Here is a 20,581-nt window from a genome sequence, read left to right as displayed (position 1 = left end):
TAAATAGAAACTTGGTGACTGAAAAGGATGGGCAGAAAACCAGAAGTTTATTACCTGTAATACTAAGACTCATTTTGGACTAAACTGTACAATTATAGTGCAGAAGATTTCCTTAGTCCAACAATGAAACAGTTCTTATTAATCCTATAGATTAAAGGTTTGCACAATTAAGGCTTACAGAGTGGAAATTAAATTGTAATGGTCACAGAGGGTCTATGACCACCACTTCAAAGTTAGATCTCCCATATATTTTGATAAGCCCTTAAAAATATGTAAATGGAAAAAAATATATAAATGGAAGGTAGTTGGGTCCCAAAGGATTACTTAAGATTCAATGAGTAGCAACACAGGCACAAGAACAAAAAATATTTTTTAAAAATTAGGTTTACCATGCAAGCTTCTCTTGCTTGATATACTGATGGATCTTTTTCTAATATGGATTTATAGTCCTCCAGGGCTTCATCTAGCTTGTCAGTTTTTTCGTACAACTCCGCTCTCCTCAATATTGCCCTGATATAGTTGGGGTTTAACTGAATTGCTGTAAAAAGAGAAGATATCATTGTTATCATGAAGTAAAAGGGCCTGCACATCCCCAGCTATATTGTGTTTCTTTATTAACCATCCTCCAAGGGTCTAAAAGGAAGAGTCATTTGTCAAATGCTACAGCTGGCACTGGCAAACATTTTCTGTAAAGGGCAAGACAATAAATATTTTCCACTTTGCAGGACAGACCATCTCTGTCACAACTACTCAATCCTGCTTCTGTAGCACAAAAGCAACCACAGATGATGTACAAGTAAATCAAGATGGCTGTGCTCTAATAGGCCTTTGTTTATGGATACTGGATTTGGAGTTGCACATAATTTTCCTATGTCACAAAATATTTCTCTTTTGATTTCCAAGCATTTAAAAATGTAAAAGCCATTCTTAACTCATGCACTGTAACAAACAGGTGGAAGGCTGGATGTGACTTGTTGGCTGTAGTTTACTAAATCTAGTTCTACACCCAAAGTCCTATTTTCACATACTTGCCCTTCATCTAGTTCAGAACAGGCCAGAACACGGAGCCCATGTGTATGGTGCAGAAGTGAGAGAGAATCTGAAGGTACAAATTAAGAGTTAAGGGGAAACCATTTGGTGGCAGACTCTATCATTCTCTTTTTCCTAGGCCTCAACAAGTGAGTTATGCCATGACTACTGAGGTTACATTTTTAGCTAAAACCTCATTGTTCCTTCAGACTTCTATTCCAACACCTTAAGGTCACCAGTGCATAATATCCTTTATTTTATCAGCGATGACTGTCCTAAAAAACCCCTGGGCCATGTTTTGGATCAACTATACTGCATTTCTCCTATTCCTTTTAATTGTTTATTTTTCTGTCAAAAATCAAGGTCATGGCTCTAGAAATTTTTCCTTCAAGTAATATATTCAATTTTTATTCATATCTGTTTTCAATAACTATTTCTTTACTACCTAATAGATGTACCTCACATAGTGTATCTCTGGAGTATCGTGGTAAACAAGACAGACAAGGTCCTCCGACTCATGAAGCTTTAAGCTATTCTAATAGGCAAAAAGCAGACAGCATACAGATATGTCATTTCAGACCGTCACAGTGCTCTACATAAAAATAAAACAAGATAAGTAAATACAAATGAAGGGGGAAATAAGGTAACCTCAGAGAGTGGTCAAAGACAGTGAAAAGGGAGTATCTGAGGGAGAGCAGCCATTTGAAAGGAGTGTACCAGAAAGAGGGACCAACAAGAGTAAAGGCTCTAAAACAGTAATGACATCGGCATGCTAGTGACAAAGTTCAGGGCTGGGGAAGGGGTAAAACTGAAGATACACACAGACCAGATCATGGAGGCCTTGTTGGCCAGGGAAAGGAGCTGATATTTTTTCCTAAGTGTGATGAGAAGCCACTGGAATGGTTTCAAGTAGACAGACTAAAGGCATCATCTAATTTGCAGTTTTAAAAGATCCCTCTGGCCACAGCATGGAGGGCAAGAATGAAAGCAGTGAGGCAGCTGGCAGGCTACTGCAGTGGTCCAGATAACAGAAAATGTTGGCTAAGCTGATAACTGTGGAGAGGGATTGAAAAGGCCAGACTGAGTATGTGCCTTTGAATTAGAGCCCATAGACATGCTAATTCATTTAACCATGTGGAATGAAAGAGAATAAAACGAGTGGATGGTAATGCCACTTTTAAGAATGGAAAAACTGAACTACAAGTTGTTTGTGGGTATGTGGGAGAGTGGACTGAGGAGGCCTCAGTCTGTTCTGGGCACCTCAAATCTTCAGTGCTTAACCAGACATTCAAGAATCTTGAGATGTCAAGTTTGCAACAGGATACAGGGGTGCAGACCAAAGGGAAGAGCTGAAGATATAAACTCCAGCATACAGATGGCATTTAATGTTTAAGAACTGGATGATATCACATAAGGAAAATTTATAGAGAAAAAAAAAAGAAGAGGGCCCTATGTGTGATTAAGATCTAGCAACTTTAAAAATGTCAAGAATGATTGAGAAGCCAGCAAAACTAAGAAGGAATAGCCAATGAAACAAACAAACAAACAAACAAAAAAGAGGAATGATAAAGTGTTATTAAATGCAAGTAAAAAAGAGAGGATAGAGAAGCAACTATTGAGTTGAGCAAGATCAAGTGGTGGATGACCTTTACAAGGGAAGTTTCCCAGTGCTATGGATCGAACAGAAGCCTAATGGATGTGGAATGAGGAGAGAATGGGAGAAGACAAAATAGACACAGCAAGGACAGATAATTATTGTGATGAAGAGGGTCAGAGAAATGGTACAATAGTTAGTGGGGGATACTGGTTCAGGAGAAGGTTTTCTGAAAGAAGAACCCAAATCCCATAACATTTCAACTTTACATGTAGTCAAGTCTGGTACATCATCTTCTCTTAAAATATTCCCAACTGCAATATCATAATATCCACAGGAAAAGTTCTCCAGTGACCTCTACTACATCTTTTTTAAAAAACTCAACCCCCTAGTTTACATTTTAACCCAGACACTGCCTCCTTTTCAACTAGTGGATAAATTCTAATAATACAAATATATATTGAAGAGAAAGAACTTGTCCCAAGATCACTTTTTAAAAACCTCTAAAATCAACACAACACCCTAACCATGTGATTTTTCTTTCCTGATCCATGTAAAGAGAATGAACTTAACTTTATGCCAAAACCAAAATGTCTAAGGTGAGTGACATTAAATACTAATATTAAATATTATTCCACATGACTAGTGCTAATGAGTTCCAATATGACCTCACAAAGACGCTGTTAAGTCTTATACCAAGGTTTATGAACTGAGTGAGCCATACATATGTATCTGGTGTGGGTAGGTAGTAAACCTGTCAATGGTTTTGCCTATGAGTACAATGTATACGGCTAATAATGACTATGTATAAACACATGAATATTAGCAAATATTAGCAAATATTAGCAAATCCAAAAACAAATCTCGAAAACACTTTCCTCTGCTTCCTCTCACTTTTGTACCCCTACACTTTGAGGTACAGCTGGAAATGAACTTTTTCCTGGTGTATGACCTGCTAATCACGCTTAAAAGGCATTTTCTCATGATTTGGTTACAGAAAAAGGTCTAAACATCAGTAACTTGTTCCTAATTTAAACACTTCTAACCCAGACATCTCACACAAATTAAGGTTAAACACCTTCTCTCCAAACAAAACAGCACATTCAGAATTAGTTCCAGCCCAACATATAATAGATCAAAAGTACTTCGCTGGATTCAAAGGTACTAACAGTTTCATTCAGGTATCAAGAAATACCAAATATCTCCAAGAAAGCCAGAAATAAGGTGATTAATTAATGTAAAGAAAAAAAAGAGGAATTCATGCCGAGCGTGAGTAGGACTAGATAACATACAAAGTTCTTTCCAATTCTTTAATTTTCTCAGAGAAAATATTATCCAAAGATGGAAAAAACTGGTAAAAGAATTTACAAAAACTAGTAATTTTCTAGGAATTCCTAAGAGTAGTAGGATGCAAGGAAAAGTGTGTTCTCCAAACCAAGCTGGTCAGAAAGGCAAGACAATGGTCAGGCCTATCTGGAAACCTTTGGGGGAAAAAACCAAAACCAACCAACTAACAACCCAAAAGTGATCCTATGGCTGGGAGTGTCTCTATAAGTTGGTGGGACGAAGAGACTAATGAAACTCAGGTATGAGAGAGCAAAGTCTTGGTTCACTGTTTGGAGCTTGAAGAAATAATTAAAATGATGGCAAGTGGGTCTGGAAGAATTACTGCATGTGAAGAGAGTCCCAATTCCCTAACAGAAGCTGCCCCTCTAATAGCCGCCCCCCTCTCCACAAACACACAGATCCAGATGCCCTAGCAACAGCTAAGAGCTTCAATTTCAATCCCCAAGGAAAGTAATTTAGACACTACATACAAGTAAATTCTGTTCCATGAGTTCTGTTGCCAAGGCAGCTTTGAATTTTTCTTCACATATTCACTAATACAGGGTAAACTGACAGAACTTTCCATTTAAAAGTGTGTTTATGCTAAGATGACTACTATACAGTACCTCTAAGAAGGCTGAATTATAAAGCTTTTTCTTTAAAAGTCCCAGAGTAAGGGATACACATGTACAAGTAGAGTTGACCCTTGAACAATGCAGGGGTTAGGGGCACTGACCCCCAACCCCCAAGCAACCAAAAATCCACATATACTTTTTGATCCCCCAAAACTTAACTACTAATAGCCTACTGTTGACCCAAAGCCTTACCAGTAACAGTTGATTAGCATGTACTCTGTATGTTATGTATATTATATATTCTTATACTAATAGAAGCTAGAGAAAAGAAAATGTTAAGAAAGTCGTAAGAAAAAATACATTTAGAGTTCTTTACTGTATTTATTGAAAAAAAAAATCCACGTATAAGTAGACCTATGCAGTTTAAACTCGTGTTGTTCAAGGGTCAACTACACACATTTGACTGACTCTATTTGCTCAGCTGAGGTAATGCTCTTATATGTTAACATAACAAGATTAAAAAGTTATACCTTTGTTGCAGTCACTGATGGCCATCTCTTTCTTGTCCTAAAAGGAAATAAAACATTATTATGTGTCACCCTAGTTCAATCTTAATGGCCCAAAGGTTCAATGACATAAGCTGATCATTAATAACTGCTTATAGAGATACACAGTACTCTTAAAAGAAATCACATGAAAACACGAATGTTACTTCCAACCTAAAATTCAAAATGTGACAGCTCTGAAATGAAAGCTTCCTAGCAACAAATTATTCAAGTAGTTTATTCCTAACATCTTTAAAGACTGTTGCAACTGATCTATTAAATTTGCAAGGCACTTCACATTAGAATGCTGATGTTGAGAAAAAATTATCAATAAGCAGAACAAATGACTGATATATGAATAACTGTTCATAACTCTCCTCTCTGGCTAGCTGTTGTATTATCACACCCAAAGTGGTATCTTCTACAAAGTATACAGAGGACCCATTAGAGACACGGAGTGGCTTGTCATTAGTCTGTTACAATTTTTTTTTTTAAGATTTTATTATTTATTTGAGAGAAAGAGAGCCAGCAGGGGGAGAAGAGGGAGATAATCTCAAGCAGACTCAGATCATGACCTGAGCAGAAACCAAGAGTCAGACAGTTAACTGATGAGCCAAAAGGCACCCCTTGGTTGTAAATCTTAATTTCTCCATTGATACAAAAATACAAAATGATTCATGAAATAAGATATCTAATTTACCTCGCTGAATCTAGAAGCATGGGAGAGTGAAAAGAACACTGGATGCCAAAAGAACTAGACTGTAATTCCAGCTCTAACACTAGCCTACTATTTAACTCTTCAAGCTCTAAAATGTCTATTCTCCCCCCAATTATAAGTTTTCTACCATATTACAGAAATATGAATTCAAATAAATGTTCAAAACTGGGTGGCTCAGTCAATTGAGGATCTGACTCTTGATTTCAGCTCAGGTCATGATTTCAGGGTCATGAGATCACCCCATATCAGGCTTTACACTCAGCAGGGAATATGGTTGAGATTCTCTCCATCCGTCTGCTCTTCCCTTTTCTCACATGCACACATGCACTAATAAATAAATATTAAAAAAACAAAGAATACTTCCCATAAGGGCTACTATTGAAAATATTGATATTTTGCACAATATTTCAGAGCAATGTCTAACAAATTGATTTTTAGAATTCATCCAAAATTCCAGGTGGGGAATGATTATCTAATGGGTACTGCATTTCCTTTTGCAGTCATGAAAAAGTCCTGGAACCTGACAGTGGTCATGGCTGTAAAATATTGTCAACACATTTAATACTGAATTGTATAGTTTAAAATGGTTACAATGGTAAATTTTATATCATTTGCATTTTACCCATAGCAAACAAAAAAGATTCCAGAGTGATATGGGAGGCACTAACTATATTATCTCTCTTCCAATGTTCATCATTGACAATTCACATATTAAAAGCTCTATGAAGTTCTGTAGTAAAGAAATCTGTGTAACTTTGGGTAACTCAGTATTTTTCCAATTTACCATATTTCTATAAATCTAAGACAATTTCATATTTTTAAAGTTTCTTAAACAGCAAATCTTTACAACTTATATGTACAACTGTTGTGGTGATATTCTTTGTGCTCCTAAGAGACCCACTAAGTTGCAGTACATCCTCTCAATAATCAGCCTCTGCAGATCAAGGAATTATGGTATTTTACTGCAGAACCCTGTTTAAGGTCATAGTCTACTAACCTCTCAGGGGACCCAGGTGTCTGTTGCTAAGAGTGGTAGTCTCCAAAGTGCCTATTTGCCATCCTTTCATAACTTATATAAGTTATAACACACACATACACACAAAACAGAATATATATAACATATAAGGACAGTTTTTAAAACTTAGGGCCTATACTTTTAGGGCTTCATGTGCTCTTGTGCAGCCATTCTTAGAGCTGAAACTCTGTCCTAACTCAAGTTTGCCTTTTCTCTCCAGATGTGAAATGTAAAGCTTGGCCGGGGTCACTCAGTCAGGGATGCTGAGCCTGCAAATATGCCTTTCAGAAATTCTTGTTAAAGCAGTTAACATACCACTCCTTGAAAAACTCAAAATATGCTCCTTAAATCACTTCAGTGTATTAATCCTGCAAGTTTTTGTCTCTAATTATAGAATCTTTTTAAAACATAAGAGTACAACTTAAAAGAATAAAAGAAAACAAAACATGCACCAACTCTATCCTTTGTACAGGAAACAGTCATAGAACAACTCTCTTTTGAGTTCTCCTCGGATGTGACAGACAAAGACCAGCAAGACCATACATTTTCCTAATTCAAGAAAACTGGTCAATTATGCGAGCTCAACCCAGGCAGTATCAATAACTTGGCAACTGTGGAAACAAAGAATTCCAAGTACCAGAAGCCAAATGGGATGATGCCTTTTCTTTGAAACTGAAGATATCCCAGATCTCATTTCACAATGACAATTTCCAGTCTGAGAATGTGGCCAGCCATCTCCGAGAAGCAAAAGCAAAAGATAAGATTGTTCCAGCTAAGTGTGAATTCAGATCAGTGGTAGAATATATTAATGAATATTGTTCTAAGTAAACTTAAAAACAATTGTTTTATTTCTTCTAACACAAAATGTCTATATACAATTATTTCTTCTCCCATTCACACGAATAACTCTAAAAACACTTCACCTTAGAAGCTGAATCCAATAATAAAATATTTAAGTTTAAACATACAAAAAGATCCCCCTTTCCTCAAATCCAATTATTCAAGTATTCCCCAGCCCACTCCCTTTTTAAAAAAAAAAAATTCTGGTCATCGAAAGTGACTTTGGTAGAGGCACTAGAGAATTTCATGTAACAAGAGAAAGTGACATAAATATCTGTTCTAAACAAACAAAAAACCACTTAACCCAATCTTGATTGTGCTTTGTGGTTGCTTAAAGGTATGCTAAACAACCTACTCTTGGTGCTTTGGATATAAATAGCCATATTTAAATAAGTGGTAATGTTTTTTTCAAAACTCACATTTCAATCCATTGAAACCATGTTGAATAGTCCATAGGAATAGCAGACAAATCAACACCGAATCTAACTTTTGTTTTTATTTATTAAAAGATTTTATTTATTTGACAGAGAGAGCATGTGAGAGCTCAGGCACTCAAACATGTTGGGGAAGGGACAGAGGGGGAGAAGCAGACTCCCATTGAGCAGGTAGTCCTGCAGGGGACTCAATCCCAGGATCCTGGGATCATGATCTGAACTGAAGGCAGACGCCTGACCAACTGAACTCCCCAGGCACCCAAAATCTTAGTGTTAAAATTAAAATTAAAATTAGTGTTAAAACTAACACTAATATGGCACAAAACAAATACAACTGCACTCTCCTCTACATTAACTGTTATGCTAGGTCTCAATCCTTTGGAAATACAAAATGTTTTTGAACTTTCCCTAACACCTATTCTACATTTAGGAGCACCTCTCATCCCAACTGTTGGCCATTTCTCCCTGTGTCTATACTTTTGACAGAAAATCAGAATCCTAGCAATAAGCATTTTTGAAGTTCAGAGTTTTAATCGGTGTTTCCCTCTCTTTGAGTCTTTATCTAGAATTCCAGAGGCCTAAAACAAGCAGGTGCAGCTATTCTAGGACACGTACTACTTGACTTTTTGCTTCATTAACCTGCCCTAGTTTGGTGGAGACTTTGTCAGCCTTCCTTCCTCCCATGAAAGCGTTCAAACAGCTACTCTAATAAGAATGTTGGCAGTAATCTGACTCAAGTTTTTCAAGAATACTTTTCTATCTTCCATATGACCTTTACATTAGGGAAATACATGGGCAGGAAAAGGGAGGCAGCAACTTTAAGCCTCTATGCTAGGTTTTTTTTTTAAAGATTCTATTTTTAAATAATCTCTACATCTACTGTGAGGCTCAAACTCACAACCCCAAGATCAAGAGTTGCAGCTCCTCTGCTAGTTTTGAGATAGAAGCTACCCAGGGCACTGAGGTGGCTGAGAGAGGTAAGCATCTGCCTTCAGCTCAGGTCATGAGATGTCAGGGTCCCAGGACCGAATCCAACATGGGGCTCCCTGCTCAGTGGGGGTAGGGGGAGGTCTGTTTTTCCCTCTCCTTCTGCCCGCTCCCCCTCATGCTCTCTCTCTCAAATATATAAATGAAATCTTAAAAAAAAAAAAAAAAAAGAGAGAGCGGGAGAAGCTACCCTATGAAAACACTGTATATAAGTTCATGAGCTTCTTAAACAGGTGAAAGATACATACCTGTTTCATCCTTGCAGCGGCTCTATTTGAAAACAGAATAGACCTGTCTTTCTGGAAGCAGGATGGGCACATCTGAAGGGCTTGACTATAAGAACTCTCAGCTTCTATATAATCTGAGAATAAGGTAAAAGATGAGAGGTCATTATGATTTTATTCCTCGTATTACTGTATTCCATAGTATCTCAGAATACATAGCTTTCCATTCACAGAACAAAGGTCTCAAGTAGAATGTTCTGTATATTTAACTTTCACTTGGCTTATCAATTTAGTAAGCAATACTGAAAAGGGATTAGAGAACTGGACAGATGAAAGGGACTAAAGTCTGGGATTAATGGCTTGGGATAAAGAAAAAAATTCTATGTATGTATTTTCATTAAAGATGCTGTGCTTTCATGGAGTCAGCCTGGCCAAAACTGCTTCTCTAAAACGTTTGGAGATATGTTATGGAGCAAAAAGCAACAATGTAAAAATCAGTGGTTGACTAAAAACCTTAGAAGAGAAAATGATGATAATTTTATTTATTTATTGCCACACACAGAATTATGGTAGGGGCACTAAAAGAAAATTGTCTGTTCACTCCTTTCTTAGGTTTGAAATATTTAACACTAAAATACAAAGAAATATGCTTTCAAAATAAAAACCATTAGTTTTGTGGTTTTTTTTTAAGATTTTATTTATTTATTCATGAGAGACACACAGAGAGGCAGAGACATAGGCAGAGGGAGAAGCAGGGTCCTCGCAGGGAGCCTGATGTGGGACTCTATCCCAGAACCTGGGATCATGCCCTGCGCCAAAGGCAGATGCTCAACTGCTGAGCCACCCAGGCATCCCAGAATCATTAACTCTTAGGGGAAAAGAAAAAAAGTGATGACTGCTAAATCGGATATAAGAAAAAAAATTTTAAGTCTAAAAAATTACTAGGGGATAGGGCATCTGGGTGGCTTAGTCATTTAAGCATCTGTCTCAGCTCAGGTCATATCCCAGGATCATCAGGTTCCCTGCTCAGCGGGGAGTGTGCTTCTCCTTCTCCCTCTGCCTCCTAACCCCTGTTCATGTTCTGTCTCTCTCTCTTCAAATAAATAAATAAAATATTTAAAAATAGATAAAAAATAAGGGAAATGTTACTCCTAGTTTTCTAAAGCATATACATTTTGATATGTTTCTAAAGCATATATACTTTACATATGTGATAGAAGGCTATTATAAGATCAAATAGTTACCCAAATTAAACAAATGAACCCAAATTATTCCTAAGGAAATGTAAAAAATGCAGAAGGACATGAAGAACATCTCTCCACTTAAGGCAGCCAAAAAAAAAAAAAAAAAAAAAAAAAAAAAAAAAAAGGCACATAAAAGACCAGCCAAAGTATAAGCAAAATCCTTCCTTAGGCCATGCTAGAACCAGTGGGCCAGTTTTTATAGCATTATTCCAAGAGAGGAAAGGGGACCCTAATTTATATCAATGAAGCAACCAACCTTTTAATGTTCCGGGTTAGTTTTCCAAAGCATCAGCTGAAGATCTGCTCTCCTACCATCTAGATTGGTAATGGATTATAGAAAAGAAAAAGTATGCCTATGCCACCATCAGGTGAGAATGATCTGGACCTGCTGAAAACTGAAATTCCAAGTTGTTGGGAAACAACAATGTACTGTTAGCAGTTTAGATTTGCTAGCTGTAACTAAATATATTTGGTATTTCTTCACACTCTAAGACATAATGAGGAATCAAGATGACCAGACACCAGGGCTGAGACCAGTGCCTTACCTCCTTTTTTAAACTGCACATTTCCCTCCTCCTTTAGTCTAGTGCTCTCTTCTCTTCTTTTCTGCAAGAGATCCAACAATTATATCATTTCTCACAATATGTTAAAAGTGTACAAAAAGGTGAGCTTTCATTAGGCTACTTAATAGGCAGCAACTTGACTTTGTTGTTTTTGTTTTCCAACTTACCTTTGAGAACTGGGTCAGTTTTATCCAAATCTCAAATAGATATAGAGAAACACATGGCCATCTGGCTAGTCATCCATTGCATTCTTGATGTTTAAAACACAAAACCTAGGTTTCCTATGTTTACAGCAATTCAGGTATCATTTAATTTCTATTTGCTCAAAATCAAACTAAATGACATACCCACTGGCATGTACACCACCATCAATTCAAATTTTTAATCTGCTACTTATTAAAAGTGTGTTCGTGGACAAGTTCCAGATCTTTCTAAGCCATGGTTTCTTTATCTAAAAAAATGGGGTTTTATACTTTTATGGGTTAATGTGATAATATATATAAAGCTTCTAATACAGTGCCTGGCAAAGAGGGGCTCCATAAGTATGAGCTATTACTTTTTTTTTTTTTAAGATTTTACTTATTTATTCATGAGAGACACAGGGGAGAGACAGGTAGAGACACAGGCAGAGGGAGAAGCAGGCTCCATGCAGGGAGCCTGATGTGGGACTCGATCCTGGGTCTCCAGGATCATGCCCGGGGCGGAAGGTGGCGCTAAACCACTGAGCCACTCGGTCTGCCCGAGCTATTACTTTTCTGTAAAATTAAAAAAAAGAAAATAAATAAAATAAAAATAAAAAATAAATAAAGCAAGCAAGCAAGCAAGTGGGTTATGTGGCTTAGGGCGTGAAGAAGATATCTGGTATGCCAGCAGAGTGCACTACAGGGAGCAAACTTCATCTGCAGGTTCAGGGCAATATTCTTTTTTTTTTTTTTTTTTTTTTTTTTTAATTTTTATTTATTTATGATAGTCACAGAGAGAGAGAGAGAGGCAGAGACACAGGCAGAGGGAGAAGGCAGGCTCCATGCACCAGGAACCTGATGTGGGATTCGATCCGGGGTCTCCAGGATGGCGCCCTGGACCAAAGGCCGGCGCCAAACCCCTGCGCCACACAGGGATCCCTCAGGGCAATATTCTGTCAGCAGACCAACCCTGTGAAGTCTGAAGAAACCCAGACAATCTCTTGCTTCTGAGCTGCTTCTCACAACTCTGAAATTCACACAGATGGCCAAACACCCATTCTACTCAAAGGCAGGCAGAATGAGTGTTACTCTGCCGAGCAAAGATGGCACATGCTGAGTTCTTGTGTGCCCTGAACATCTTAGCAATATGGTCGGCACAAGCAGCTGCCAGAAGTGTCTGCCTGCCTCCTTCTGAAAAAGCTTGAAAGGGGAGGGAGGGAGGGAGAGAGGGGGAGAGGGAGAGGGAGAGGGAGAGGGAGAGGGGGAGAGAGAGAGAGAGAGAGAGAGAATGAGAGAGAGAATGAACCTCCATGAATCTCTTCCTTCATTCTTGAAGCTTCTGACTAAATAAAAACTTTAAAGGAAGGAAATATAGCCAGCAGGGTATTTCATGCACAGGAGAAGCCTGGAGCCTGAACAACTGGTACTCTTAAGATTAGTTCCTAATCTTAAGTACCCCAAAAATATTATGTCTTTGTAGATTTGTAAATATGCTGCTGAGACAAGGGTGTGTCCTAAATACTTTATTGTTACACGCTAGATGATGAATCTCAGTAAAGAAACTAAAAGGTAGGTATAAACTGAATCTCATTTTTATAGTATCTACTATGTGCCAGCTGTATGGCAGATACAGTATTTTAGATACAACTTCTGGAACAGAGCTATTCTAAGGGAATGTGAAAAAATAATAAATAAGTAGTGATGGGAATAAAAAAAAAGAATATGGTCACATTTACTTAGTATTACCTAGGTCAGAGGTGCTAGGATCATAACGTTCTCTAACGGAAGCAAAAAGACTACATCTTAGGTAAAAAAAAATAAATAAATAAAAAATAAAATAAAATAAAATAATAAAATAAAATTTAAAGAGGGAAGATTCACTGGAAAGATATTGGGGGCTCACAGAATCACCGGGAGACCTAAAACACAGGCTCAGAATAAAAAGGGACTCAAGGTAGCTCTGTTAAGTCCAGAAACAAGAAAGCATTATCTTTTAATGGAGGAATCTGGCCAAGACAGGGCTGTAATAGTAGTAAATAAATCCTAACCATTCCCTTTACTTTGCCCTAGTTGAGATTCAAAGTCTTGGTTAGAAACATCGAGCCAAGCATCACTCACATGCCTTGGCTCTCAGCGAATGGAATGAGGAATATGGGGTACTGTCCCTGAATAAGATTACAATGCAGGGAAGTTCCTTCAGATAAGAAGGGGAGTTGGATTCTAGAAGCCAAGAAAACCCTATAACAAATCCAGGTCAGAGTTATTTCAAGACATACAGATGACTAAGAGACACATAAAAAGGTGGGATCCCTGGGTGGCGCAGCGGTTTAGCGCTTGCCTTTGGCCCAGGGCGCGATCCTGGAGACCCGGGATCGAATCCCACATCAGGCTCCCGGTGCATGGAGCCTGCCTCTCCCTCTGCCTATGTCTCTGCCCCTCTCTCTCTCTCTCTCTCTGTGTGTGTGACCATCATAAAAAAAAAAAAAAAAAAAAAAGGTGCTCAATATCACTAATCAGCAGGGAAATGCAAACCAAAATCACAATGAGACATTACCTTATATCTGCTAGAAAGGCTAAAATCAAAAAGATCAGAAATAACAAGTGGTGAGGACGTAGAGAAAAAGGAACCCCTGTGCACTACTGGTGGGAATGTAAATTGGTATAGCCTCTGTGGAAAAGAGTACAGAGGTTCCCCCTCAAAAAATTAAAAATAGAAATATCATATGAACCAGTAATTCCACTATTGGGTATCTACCCAAAGAGAAGAAAAACACTAATTCAAAAAGATATATGCACCTCTATGCATACTTACTGCAGCATTATTTACAACAACCACAATATGGCAGCGAGCCTAAGTGTTCACCAAGAGATGAATGGAGGGACGCCTGGGCAGCTCAGTCGGTTAGGCATCTGACTCTTGATTTTGGTTTAGGTCACCATCTCAGGGTCATGTGATTGAGCCCCCAGTCAGCTCTACACTCAGCGGGGTGTCTGTTTGAGATTCTCTCTCCCTTTCCCTCTTCCCCTTTCCCTGCTCGTGGGTACACTCTGTCTCTAAATAAATAATTAAATCCAAAAAAAAAGAAAGGCGAATGAATAAAGAAGATGTGCTATATACACACAATGGAGTATTAAGCAACCATAAAAAGGATGAGATCTGCCATCTGAGATGATATGGATGAACCTTGTGGATATTATGCTAAGTGAAATAAGCCACGATGAGAAAGAAAAATACCCTATGATTTCACTTATAAGTGGGAACCTAAACAAAAACAAATAAATAAACAAGCAAAAAGCAGAATCAGACCTATAAATACAGAGAACAAACTGACAGGTGCCAGGAGGAAAGTGGGTTGGGGGTTGGGGAAAATGAGTAAAGGTGAGAGGGAAATACAGGCTTTCAGTTATGGAATAAGTAAGCCACAGGAATAAAAGGAATAGCATAAAGAATATAACAAATGATAGTATAATAGTGATGTATGGAGACAGATAGTAGCTACACTGTAGTGAACACAGCATAACGTATAAACATGCTGCATCACTATGTTGTATACCCGAAACTAACACAGTGTGTCAACTATACTTAATTTTAAAAAGTCATTTCAACCAAATAGCCAAAGCAACCCCGACAAAAAAAAAAAAAAAAAAAAGCTGGAGGCACCAAGGTTACTTATTTCAAAATACATTACAAAACTATAGTAATTAAAATAGTGTGGTATTAGCATAAAAATAGACACATAGAGGCCAGAAATAAGCCCATGCATATGCCATCAATAAACTAATGACAAAAGAGCCAAGAATATACAATATTACAAGGGAAAGGATAGTATCTTCAGCAGATGGTGTTGGGAAAACTGGACAGCTACTCTAAAAGAATTAAACTGGACCACTGTTTCATACTAGACACAAAAATTAGCTCAAAATGGATTAAAGACATTAACAAAGCACCTAAAACCATATAAAATTCTAGAACACACAGGCAGTAAGCTCCTTGACAGGTCTTGCTGAGGATTTTCTGAAGGTGACATAAAAACGAAAGGCAACAAATGCAAAAATAAACAAGATACCAAATTGAAATCTTCTGCAGAGCAAAGGAAATCATCAACAAAAAGAAAAAGCAATCTAATAAATGGGAGAAAATATTTGCAAATCGTGTATCTGAGAAGTGGTTAGTATCCAAAATAAAGAACTCATACAACTTAAAAGCAAAAAAACCCCAATCTGATTAAAAAAATGGGCAGAAGATGTGAATATTTTTCCAAAGACAACATATGGATGGCCGACAGGTACATGAAAATATGTTCAACATCATTAATAATCAGGGAAATGAAAACCAAAACCACAATGAAATACCACCTTATACTTGTTAGAATGGCTTTAAGACGAGAAATAACAAGCATTGATGAGGATGTGGAGAAAGGGGAACCCTTGTGCACTGCTGGTAGGAATGTTAACTGGCCTAGTCACTATGAAAAACTATAGGAAGGTTCTTTATTTTTTTTAAAGACTTTATTTATTTATTAATGAGAATACACAGAGAGGGGAGAGAGAGAGAGAGAGAGAGAGAGAGAGAGAGAGAGGCAGAGACACAGGCAGAGGGAGAAGCAGGCTCCATGCAGGGAGCCTGACATGGGACTCAATCCCGGGTCTCCAGGATCACGCCCCGGGCTGTAGGTGGCGCTAAACCGCTGAGCCACCGGGGCTGCCCAGGAAGGTTCTTTAGAAAATTAAATAGGGGTGCTTGGATGGCTCAGTTGGTAAGCATCTAACTCTTGATCTCAGCTCAGGTCTTGATCTTGCGGTAGTGAGTTCAAGCCCCCCACTGGGCTTCATGCTGGGCGTGAGCCTACTTAAAAAAAATTAAAACCAGAACTACCATATGATCCACCTTCTGGGTATTTAGCTGAAGAAAATTAAAAAACTAACTTGAAAAGATATATGCACCCTAATGCTCACTGCAGCATTATTTACAACAGCCAAATACGGAAACAACTTAAGTGTCCGTCAATGAATGAAGGGATAAAGAAATGGTGGTGCGGCCATCATTTCCAGCCTCTCTCTAGCTGCCACCTTGCATACTCACATCTATGCACCTGCATCTCAGCTGGTCTGCCTGAGTCCCCCTGAACACTAGCCTTAGTCCCCTGCTCAGTCACATTCCCAGTTGAACAAAATGAAAGAAACTATTATGGACCAGGAGAAACTTACCAAACTGTAAGCACACATACACATTGATGGGAAAGGAACTGCTCACTGAAAGAAAGTAGTTCACAGAATGGCTACAGCAGATGATAAAAAACTTCAGTTCTTAAAGAAGCTAACAGTAAATAGTATTTCTGGTATTGAAGAAATGAAAATGTTCACACCAAGGAACACTGATCCACTTTAACAACCCTAAAGTTCAGGCATCCCTGGCAGCGACCACTTTCACTGTTCCAGGCCATGGGGAGACACAGCAGCTGACAGAAATGCTACCTTGTGCCTTACACCAGTTTGGTGAAGACAGTCTGACAAGTTTAAGGAGACTGGCTGAAGCTCTGCCCAAACAATCTGTGGATGGAAAAGCACCACTTTTTATTGGAGAGGATGAGGATGATGAAGTTCCAGATCTTGTGCAGAATTTTGATGACGTTGCCAAGAATGAAGCAAACTGAATTGAGTCAACTTCTGAAGACAAAACTTAAAGAAGTTATTGAGAGCTGATATTTTATATTATGACTGCTTTTTAAAATTGTCCATGGATCTGATAAAATCTAGATCTCTAATATCTTTAAGCCCAAGTCCCTTGGACACTGCAGCTCTTTTCAATTTTTGCTTCTATACAATTCATTCTTTGCAGCTAATTAAGGTGAAGAAGCCTGGGAATAAACTTTGAAACAAGGTTAATAGAGGTTTTGCCTCGTTACAAATTGTGTGGTGTATGTATACACACACACACACACACACACACATACACACAATGGGATATAATTCAAACATAAAAAGATGAAATCCTGTCATTTACAATAACACGGATGGATCTTGAGGTGATTACCCTAAATGAAGTAAGTCAATGAAAGAAAGACAAATATCTTATCATTTCTCTTATATGTGGGGATCCCTGGGTGGCGCAGCGGTTTGGCGCCTGCCTTTGGCCCAGGGCGCGATCCTGGAGACCTGGGATCGAATCCCACGTCGGGCTCCCGGTGAATGGAGCCTGCTTCTCCCTCTGCCTGTGTCTCTGCCTCTCTCTCTCTCTGTGTGTGTGACTATCATAAATGAATAAAAAAATAAAAATAAAAATTTCTCTTATATGTGGAATCTTAAAACACAAAAACATCCCAAGCTCATAGATACAGAGAACAGACTGGCAGTTGCTAGAGGCAGGGTTAGGGAGTGGGAGACATGGGTGACAGAGGTATGAAAAAAATAATATTAAAAATTACAAAACAATTTCAATTAAGTAAACTTAAAACCTAGGTAATAGCAAACTCATTGCCAATTTTAAATTCATACACACACACATTACGCATAATTGGCCAATAATGTTCTCATAGTGAAATGAAAAATTGGTTTGATAGAACTTGTATTAATGTCGGGCAGCATATTAGTAAGTTAAAAGAGATCATACAAATAAATACATCACAGGCCCTAAAGATCTTTAAAATATTTTAGAAAGGTTATTTCGAAAACAAAAATTCTTTAAAGAACAACTCATCAAGTTACTACAGCTTAAAAGTAATCCTTTAAGAACATTCAGTCTCCTCTGTTTTAACTTTAATTTCAAGCTACTTTCTGATCTATATAATCTGTTCTCCATTGCAAACTCATCAGGAATGTTTTATGAACACAGACTGGCACTCAGACTGTCAGACCAGACTCCTGTGTATGTGTGTGTGTGCAGAATTTAATCATGCTTTGGTAAATTTAGAACATTAAGATACCAGGTAGGCAAAACTTAGACCCAAGATATACCCAGAAGGAATTACTGATAATGGCCAGCCTGAGTAGGCAGCCTGGGAAAAGCTCACAATGTCCTTTTCCCCCTATTTTTTTAAAATTAATTTTGAGTGTAGTTGACATACAATGTTATATTAATTTCAGGTGTATGACATATGTTACATTAATTACAGGTGTATGAAGATTAGATAAGTTTAAACATTATGCTATGCTCAGTGTCTTTAAAACTAGGTCTAAAAGTTGAACTGGCATAGGGAAGAGATCCGGAACATATTTCTGAAGCCAATTATTTGAAGGAAGGCATTTTATTTTTTTGGCTGATAATCACAAGTCAGTGGCCCATTAAGCAGTAAACACTGGAAAAGAGCTGCTGCTTCCACAGATTGTGTAAATTGAGGATTAATGCAATTATCAATATCATGCTGAACATCTCCTTGGAAACAGCTAAAAATAGCACTTTTAGGAGAAAGCTGCACTATCTCTCAGCTATGCCAAGAGATAAACTTGATTCCAGTACAAAGACTAGGGTTTATGCTGCTGCTGGAACATTCTCTTTCTCCAAAAGATGGCATGCATATTGTGTAATGTTACTGGAATCCAAAGACAGATTTTATAGCAAATAAGTGTTACTTAGCATGCTAAATGCCAAGAGCATACACACATAAAGGAACTAGTAGTGCTGACATTCAGCAGCATCATAAGGTTCATACCATCCTAGGTTCTGGTCTAATGCGGTTAGGAGACCTCTCATGTCTCCACAATGTTTTAAGTACTCTCTATGCCCAATGTAAGGCTTGCACTCATGACCCGAGAGATCAAGAGTCTCATGGTCTACTGACTGAGCCAACCAGGCGCCCTTCCAACGATGTCTTTTAATACATTCCCGGGGCCTCACAGAGAAACATGTGCTCTAGAATTATATTTCCAGAACAATGGAAACCAAAGAAATATTACACGGTTCTTTACTCAATACTCCTCCCCATCACTGAAAACTCAGGGAGAAAGAGTGACATTCTGCATTATAAATCATCACAAGGGCTGTCAAGGAAAACCCCAACAAGATAATGCTCTTGATGAATGGAGTTTATTTTGTTATTACCACAACTGCAAGTGTTTCTGCCTGGTGCTCAAAATTTAGTATAACTTATATCAGTATAGTATTTTACTTCTCAAAATCTAAACTCATTTGCTTTGCAAGGCAATTCTTAGATGTGAGTATGAAAGTATTAAACTACCCATTTTATAGGTAGGAAAATCAAGACTCAGAAATCTCACTTGGTTTTTTTTTTTAAACACAACATCAAACTTCTATTCTACTCTACTCAACCTCATTTCTCATTACCACCCAACACAAGTCCCTCCACTAGACAGTCTGATCTCTATTGTCTCTCAACACCCACCATGCTTATCCTTCATTCCATTCCTTTGTTTATGCATCCCCACCTTAGAATGCCCTTTTCTTCTGTATCTTCCTCCCAACTGCCCAGATTTTCCTGTTTTCAAGTCTAGCACAAAGCATATCTTCTCTCCAGAGCCCTTTTGCTTCTTATCCTGCATGATCTTTCTTTTCACACACTGTACATTAATTAGTACCTCTAATTTGGGGATTCAGTTTTGCCTCACAGATTATATATATTAAAAAATCTGTGTGTATAATTTTTTTAAACATTATTATTTATTGAGAGAGACAGTGCATGTGCACATCAAGGCAGGGAACAGAGAGAGAGGAACAAGCAGACTCCCTGCTGAGCTGGGAGCCTGATGCCAGGCTCAATCCAGGACCCTGAGATCATGACCTGGGCCGAAGGTAGACGCTTAACTGACTGAGCACCAGGTGTGCACATACGCACATACATATATATAATAAAACCATCACAGAATGTTTGGAATATTACTTAATGCTTAAATGGTTTCATGGGTACAAAACACTGTGCAGCCCTTAGACCTAGGCAAGAGGGACCCCTGTCCAGGCCCTCAACTAATTGCACCTTTCCTCTCATAGGGCCCTTTTAGACTATGCTCCAGGATTTCCTGCCTGTCTCCCCAGCTCACTTCCAGGAGCTGCATGAGCCTTTGCCTGGGTCTGTCCTAAAGGTGGACTTTGCTGCAAGTGTACATTATGCTCCACATGCAAAACTTTGTTGCATGCCTGCTCCAGCCTTGGAATCAGTTATTTCTCCAAGGAGTCCTGGATCCTTTTGGTGGGGAATGGTATTTGGAAAACAAGATCTGGATGCTAGTATGTTTCCCGTTACTAGTGAGTCACTGTTTTTAGGCCCTCTCTGTGAGAAACACAGTAAATACATCTTTGAAGGAGAAAAACACAAAAATCCCACGTCAAATACATACACATGAAATCTTGTATG

At 38.2% G+C, this 20,581-nt stretch overlaps 1 protein-coding gene and 1 pseudogene across 4 annotated transcripts in view; one reads left to right on the top strand and one right to left on the bottom strand.

The window, feature by feature from the left end:
- TTC1 (tetratricopeptide repeat domain 1) overlaps positions 1 to 20,581 on the bottom strand; it is a 49,147-nt gene that overhangs the window by 12,440 nt on the left and 16,126 nt on the right. For all 4 annotated transcript variants that reach the window (XM_041747733.1, XM_041747736.1, XM_041747735.1 and 1 more), the window contains exons 3-6: positions 11,077 to 11,137; positions 9,312 to 9,424; positions 5,055 to 5,091; positions 390 to 538 (exon numbers count right to left, since the gene is read on the bottom strand). In XM_041747733.1, the coding sequence (XP_041603667.1) occupies positions 390 to 538; positions 5,055 to 5,091; positions 9,312 to 9,424; positions 11,077 to 11,137 (360 nt within the window). The remainder of the gene's footprint in view (positions 1 to 389; positions 539 to 5,054; positions 5,092 to 9,311; positions 9,425 to 11,076; positions 11,138 to 20,581) is intronic.
- LOC121486660 lies at positions 16,195 to 17,294 on the top strand (annotated as a pseudogene).

Source organism: Vulpes lagopus, chromosome 3, assembly GCF_018345385.1.
Source record: "Vulpes lagopus strain Blue_001 chromosome 3, ASM1834538v1, whole genome shotgun sequence".
NCBI lineage: Eukaryota > Metazoa > Chordata > Mammalia > Carnivora > Canidae > Vulpes > Vulpes lagopus.
The sequence above is the reverse complement of the archived record's forward strand: the minus strand, read 5'-3'. Positions and strand labels throughout refer to the sequence as shown.